This window comes from Corvus kubaryi, unplaced genomic scaffold, assembly GCF_017639235.1.
Source record: "Corvus kubaryi isolate FWS band 111438036 unplaced genomic scaffold, C.kubaryi_AGA036_p1.0 64999, whole genome shotgun sequence".
In the NCBI taxonomy this organism is placed as follows: Eukaryota; Metazoa; Chordata; class Aves; order Passeriformes; family Corvidae; genus Corvus; species Corvus kubaryi.
This window is the reverse complement of record NW_024581680.1, coordinates 316,166-322,441: the sequence shown is the minus strand read 5'-3', so window position 1 is coordinate 322,441 and position 6,276 is coordinate 316,166. Positions and strand designations below refer to the sequence as shown.

Sequence of the window (6,276 nt, the reverse complement as noted above, 5' to 3'; positions counted from 1 at the left end):
GCGCTCCGGCGCGGCGGAGAAAGGAGGGTCCCGCCCGGGCGGCGCCGCGGGCTCCGGCTGATGCTGCGGGCCTGCCGCCGCCATCCCGCTGCCGCCGGCGCTGCTCCTCCGCCGCCCCTCGCCATGCTGGGAGAGAGCCCGGCCGCCGCCCGGCCGCTCCTGCGGGCGGGACCCCCGCTGGCGCTCTGCTACACCTCGGCCCTCCTGGTGCTCGCCCTCTCCGCGCTGCCCGCCGGCCGCGCCTCTCACCCCTTGCCCGGCTCCGAGTGCCAGGGCGGGGGCAAGGGGAAAGGCATCAACTGCTCAGGTAATGCCCCGCCGGCTCCCGCCCCGCGCTCGCCCCTGCGGGCGGCCCACGCGTGCACGTGGAGGGAGGGCTGAGCGCGGCCCCCCTGCTCCGCCCGGCCCGGCCCGGCGCGGCGCTGCGGGCGGCGGAAAACAAAGGAGCGGCGCCCGCCCCGGCCCCGGCTGCGGCGAGCCGGCTCCCCGGCCGGCGGGGAGATGCCCCTCTCCGGGGTGCGGGGAGCCCCTCTCCAAGGTCTCCCGGCTGAAGGGAAGGGCTTTGCCGCCGCCGCTCAGCTTTTGTTGTTCCCCGCTGCCCCCCGCCGCGGTGCCGGCAGGTGCGCGCCGGCCGCCCCGGGGCTGCCCGCATCCCGCCCCCTCCTCCGCCTTCCTCCCTCCCGCTGCCCCGTGCCCGTCCTGCCGCAAGCAGAGGGTGCGAACTGGGCGGCAGCCGTGAGCGCAGCCCCTGACGGCTCGCACGGGCTGTTTCTTGGGTCTCACTCTTGCTGTGAGCAGCCCAGAGCCGGGGTAGCCTCTCCGCCCGTCCTTCTGCCGCTGTTGTATAGATTCACTCTGGATGAGGTGTAGGCAGCAAAATACTCCGTGATGTGCTCAGAAAAAGCTTTTTTAGGGTTTTTTCCTGGTTTTGGTTGCACGACTTATACATAATATACATAATTATATGCTGGTATTGTAAGGTTACAATGTGGATGGATTGGTTAGGCTTGACAGCAGCACGTTTCCTTGTATCTTGAGGGATATGGTGGTTTTAAAGTAGAAGAAAGTAAATACGTACAATATAAAGTTTGCAGGTTTTTAGAAAGATTTGTATGCCTTCTAAAACTACTATTTAGAAAACGGAATTTTTTTTCTCTGAAAAATGGTTGTGCATGCCTCCTCCTGCCTTTTAAAAAGATAGGTTTATTCCACTGAACGAATCGCCAGCGAGAGCTGTGCAAAGTGCCTTCTCCAAGGTGATGAAGGTTTCTCGCCCTGTGCGCAGAGCCCCCCGCTCCCATTGTCTTCAGCGGGATTGGGAGGTAATTTACACGTTGGAAGGAACACTCAGTACCTTCCAGGGTAAGGTCCCTAAACTGTACAACAGATTTCAAGAAATGAGTGAACGGAAGAGTGATCTTCCTCCCAATTACATTTTAGAATACGGATAATGCTGCTAAAGCAGGCTATCAAATTCACAGACCAGCAAACTGTGGCAAAATGGTCTTGCAATACAATAAATCTGCTGCACGTTCTTGAAATGCTCCTCTTTTCTTCATTTTACCCAGTTCAGATATACACTGTGTTACTGTATGATACCACAACGCTACTGTTTTGCTGCTGCTGCCTGACTTTTCATTCTGTTTGTATGAATATGATGGTTATTTTTAAAGAGAGGTTAATAGGTTAATGTGTCACTGGCGTTAGCGGCTTACCCATCAGAGACATGTGGATCATTAGACCATGGCATGAGCATAAATCAGTGAGATTAAATATGGGGGGGGGCTGCTGAAATGTATGAGGAAGTTTCTAAGATGACGTGGAACACAAGGATATCATTATTTAGAAACCGTCACAGAAAGAGGGCTTTCCAGCCTGGAATTAGAAAACCGTATGGTATATTGACGGCATTCAGCATGATTCGGTTCTACTAAAAATAGGCACAAGCAAATGTATGTGCTATATACATACTTGTGGCAGGCACTCTTTTCAGGGTAACTCCAAAAATATGGAAGAAAAATTTTGTTTAAAAGGCAGTAGTCAGATTCTGCTATGTGTTAACTGTTTCATGGAAAATGGCAGGGTTTCAGTACTAAACTATTTTGAAAGAACTAACATCAACACACAATATCTGGGTCAGATTTTCCCCTCACTTACCTTTGCACAGCTTCATTAACTTTTACTGAAGGAGCTAGCCCCTGAAAAAGATGAGTTTCCTGTACTTACACCTGGGGCCAGATGTTGGCATTAGCACCCTTCTCAGTGGACCGCTACCACATACTTTGCTGTTTATACTGAAAGTTAAACTTGAGAACACTACGACTACTTCTTCAAATGACTGGACTCTCTAAATTGCTTTCCGTATTCAAAGAAGCAAAATGCTTCTCCTTTCTTCTTCTGTTTTGCAAGTTTAATATGTGCATCAGTCTGACCTGCTGCCCGAACAGGTTTTTTTGCACTTCTTGAGACGGTTCCTGGGCTTGTAACATTTTATCATCGTTAGATTATGTAGCTACCTTTATTTATTTGTTATTTCTTTTCAGAAATGCTGAAGTCCTCTCCTTTATTGCTGCAGAATATGCTGCTTAAGAAAGCGTTTGCTGTAACAAAAGAACATTGCAAGGTGGAGTACACAGGCAGACAACATGAACATTGAGATAGCTTTTTCAGCCTTGATTCTGCTCCTTTGGCAGAATCATTGCAGCTTGGTCTTTTGTTAAATTATGATATGATTGAATCATCCCTGGCCAGGGGAAGAAGATATGATAAAGTGATTAGAGCAGGAAACAGACAATTAAGACGTATCTCGAGTTAATTGACAATGTGGACTTGTGTGTGTTTGTTCATCTGTCAATCCATACTTTGCTAAGCTACTGAAATAAAATAACCCCATTTTACCCAGAATGGGGTAAAAACAAAATAGGTATTTCTTTCTGGAGAAGAGTCCTAGGCCAGTGTTTTGGAGATGTTATATTATTTCCAGTGCTACCTGTAGTCTTCTTCTGTAACATTCCCGATACTCCCTGACTGTCCGTGAGCCAGTGTTGTGATGCTTGCTGCTGTGCTCAGGCTCTGCTGTGCTCAGGCTCATCTGAGTAAGGGCTGTGAACTACAGGGGGTTATAGCATCCCCTGTGTAAAGGTAAGTACAACATGCAGTTACTTCCTGAGCTCTTAATCCGATGGTGCTCTCCAGAGACACAAACTGTGCATGGGCACCGTCAGCTTCAGTTTTAGTCCGGTTGAATCTGCGGTGTGAGATATGCTCCAGTCACCTGTTTGATCATAACTGACCAAATGCTGCAGATTTGGGTGGAAGGTACTCAGATTCAATGAGAGATACTGCTCAGTGCACTGGCATGGATGTGTACACCCGGGATTTTAATTAACAGGAATATGTTTGTGTTGGTAAGCCTTTCAGTGTGTAGTTCCCTCATGTGATAAAATAGGCTTGCTACGGACGATTCTATGCAACACCTATAAGCCCCATAGACTGTGTGCCACCCCTGCTTTTCTTAAGATCTCTCTAAGTGAAGTGAGTAAAGATAAGGTTGTTTCAGGATAGCTTATTGAGGATTGAATGAGCAAGATGAGATCCTGTTTAAATGCAAATATGGTGCATTTGTTTACATTACTTTCTTAGATGCCTTCATGTCTGTCCTCCAGATCCTGTAGAAGGGATCCCCCAGGCTTACTATTGTTGGACACCTGTTGTGTATGAGCTGTTGTATCTGTTTTTCCTTAGGATAAGATGGGGTCTAAAGCTACTCACATCTGGTATGTCTACACTTGAGATGAAGCCTTAAGTTTATTAGTGAGTTGGCCAAAATGATTTGCACTCTTTCTCACACCAAACTATTGCATTGTCTGAAGCTTGGACCCAGGCTGTCCCTGCTGTAAGAAGGGAGAGTGAACACAAGCATGTAGCTCCCTTGGCCCAGTCCACGTGGCAGATGTGAACATGGATTTTGGAGGATATAAACCTCAGGCACTGCTGGTCTCTGGAGCTCAGCCGTGGTTTCTGCCTGGGCTCAGTGGGGACTCTCTGAACCAGAATGAGATGTGGCCTCAAGACTGGCTTTCATCTCTGCTTATCAGCTAGAACAGACATACCCTTTGTTCTTTTTACTCAAATTAAGTGGATGAGGGGTTTTGTTCCATGTATCATTCTAAGTTACACAGGGCAAAACCAATTTGTGCTAAAGATATGCAGCCATGTTGGTGAGAACGTAAGAGGAAGGGATGGAAGAGAGATACAGGTTCAGGTAAATTATCGTATTTTAAGAATTACATGTCTTTTTATGTTTGCATAGATACACTTGATCTAGACAGGACTAGAATAATTGGTTATTTTATCTAAGATGCTATGAGTTATGTTCCTGTAAATGAATTATAACGGTCAAGCCAAATAAAATGTGATATGTGTTTGTGCCAATTGAACTTCTGAAGCAAATGATCTAAACTCAGTCAAGTTGCATTTCACTTTGAGAAACTATCATAAGGCATGAATATAAATCAGCTATAAGTAAAAAGTAAAAACAATTATTAAAAAGAGAAATTAAAACTTGGACAGTAGCATGCACATATTTGTTTCCCGTTAGTGTAATTGCCTAGACATGAAATGTCCTTGCAGTACAGATTCTTATGCTGATTAAAGAGCCGAAAGGTAATTAAAGTAGAATTGAAAGTGTCAGAATAGCAGAAAATCATCTTGTAACAGGTGTCACTCCATCATTGTCACTAGTGGGAACTGGTAGCGTGATGGAGCAATTGAGACTTGACTGAGGGGATTGGATTGAGTCCAATTTCGTTATTGTTTTTTTGAAAAGAGGAGAAAAGAATGTGTGTTTGTTGTGGAAAATACTGCTAAGGAAACATTCTTTCTGTACCAAGATCTCTCTGATAATTCTTCTAAGACAAAAACAAGAAATCTGATCCTTTTCTTCCTGTTGATGTAACGATAAGTATTTTATATTTTGTCAGTTTTCTTCTAGAGTTGAAGGTAGACTGGATAAAGGGGAGAGTTAAACTTACTTGGACTTGAAAAAGAAAGAAGCTGCAGCCTAGAGCTTTGGGTAGAGAGGTACAAATGCAGAGAATCCCACTGATATTGACAGGAGGCTGTACCCTTTTTCTATAAAGAGATTATCACATTCCACCATTGATCCATCAACTGAAAGGGCTTGTGACTTTTCCAGCCTGTGGTCAGACTTTGGCGAGTGTCCGCAAAGCAGACAGTGGCAATAGTTCCCAGGATAACAGTAGCTGTAACATTTGTGGAAGGAAAAATGCTGAGCACCAGGGATGTTGAAAAAGCATTATTCTTCTGACTCGAGACTCCTGCATATCCTCCTTGATAAGTCTTTACAGATGCTGTGGAACCAGAGTGGAGATAGAGGAATGGGGGTATGGAGGTGGAAGCCTGTCTTTTTCTAAACTGAGTGTAATATTCTGCAGAACCAAAGACCAAAGATATTCTTTATAGAATTACTCTTTTAAAAAATTGTTCAATCCCCAAAATAGCTTTAGATAATACAAAAATGATAATTCAACACTATGCTGTAAACTAAATAGTCCCTTCTAATTGCTGTAGTTTATTCCTAGCTCATCTTGAAATTCTAACAATTTAGAAATATGGAGAAATAGAGGAAGAAAAAGAGAGAGAGTGTGAGAGAGAGAGGAGCTGTATTTTGCAGAACTCAGAAGCGTGTAGAAAAGAGCTTTTTTCACTAAATCAGTTGACAATAAATTTTATTTTATGAAACCATTTCTTGGCAAAATGAGTCCTCTTTGCATGATATTTTTCTTCCACAAAAGGCTAAGAAGTTACAGAAAAAATCTGATTAGGAGTAAGTTCAGCAGTCAAAACTGTGATCTGATGAAATTAAAGTTTCCGGGAGAACCTGAAATCTGTTTATTTGTCTTGATGAACAGCTACAATGTCTCTTTGGTTCTAATTTAGTTCACAGATGGCTTCAAGGGGATGTGAAAGCAGAATTATTTAATCTTGTACTATTAGGACAGTATCTAGTGGTGCCATTAGTGGAGCCACTAAGTATCTGGGATTTATGGGTCATATGTTCTACTATTTATTTGTTTGTTTATTTTAATTGAGAAAAATTTCCAGGTCATTTTTTCTCTTCACGATTCTTGCCAGGGAGCTTCTGTGTTCTGTGGAGCAAGATGCCAGGGAAAGTCTTTGCTACAAGAGTAGCTGCAGGACTCCTGTTCTCTCGGATCTGGTTACATCCTCAGACCTGCCTGGCTGGGAGCTGGT

The 6,276-nt window shown here is 44.8% G+C and overlaps 1 protein-coding gene across 3 annotated transcripts in view; it reads left to right on the top strand.

Moving 5' to 3' along the window:
* Window positions 1-6: 6 nt before the first annotated feature.
* The window catches only part of LOC121672837 (tomoregulin-1-like), a 111,491-nt gene continuing 105,221 nt past the window's right edge, over window positions 7-6,276 (top strand). For all 3 annotated transcript variants that reach the window (XM_042045741.1, XM_042045742.1, XM_042045740.1), the window contains exon 1: window positions 7-307. In XM_042045741.1, coding sequence (XP_041901675.1) covers window positions 61-307 — 247 coding nt within the window. In that variant the 5' untranslated portion in view covers window positions 7-60. The remainder of the gene's footprint in view (window positions 308-6,276) is intronic.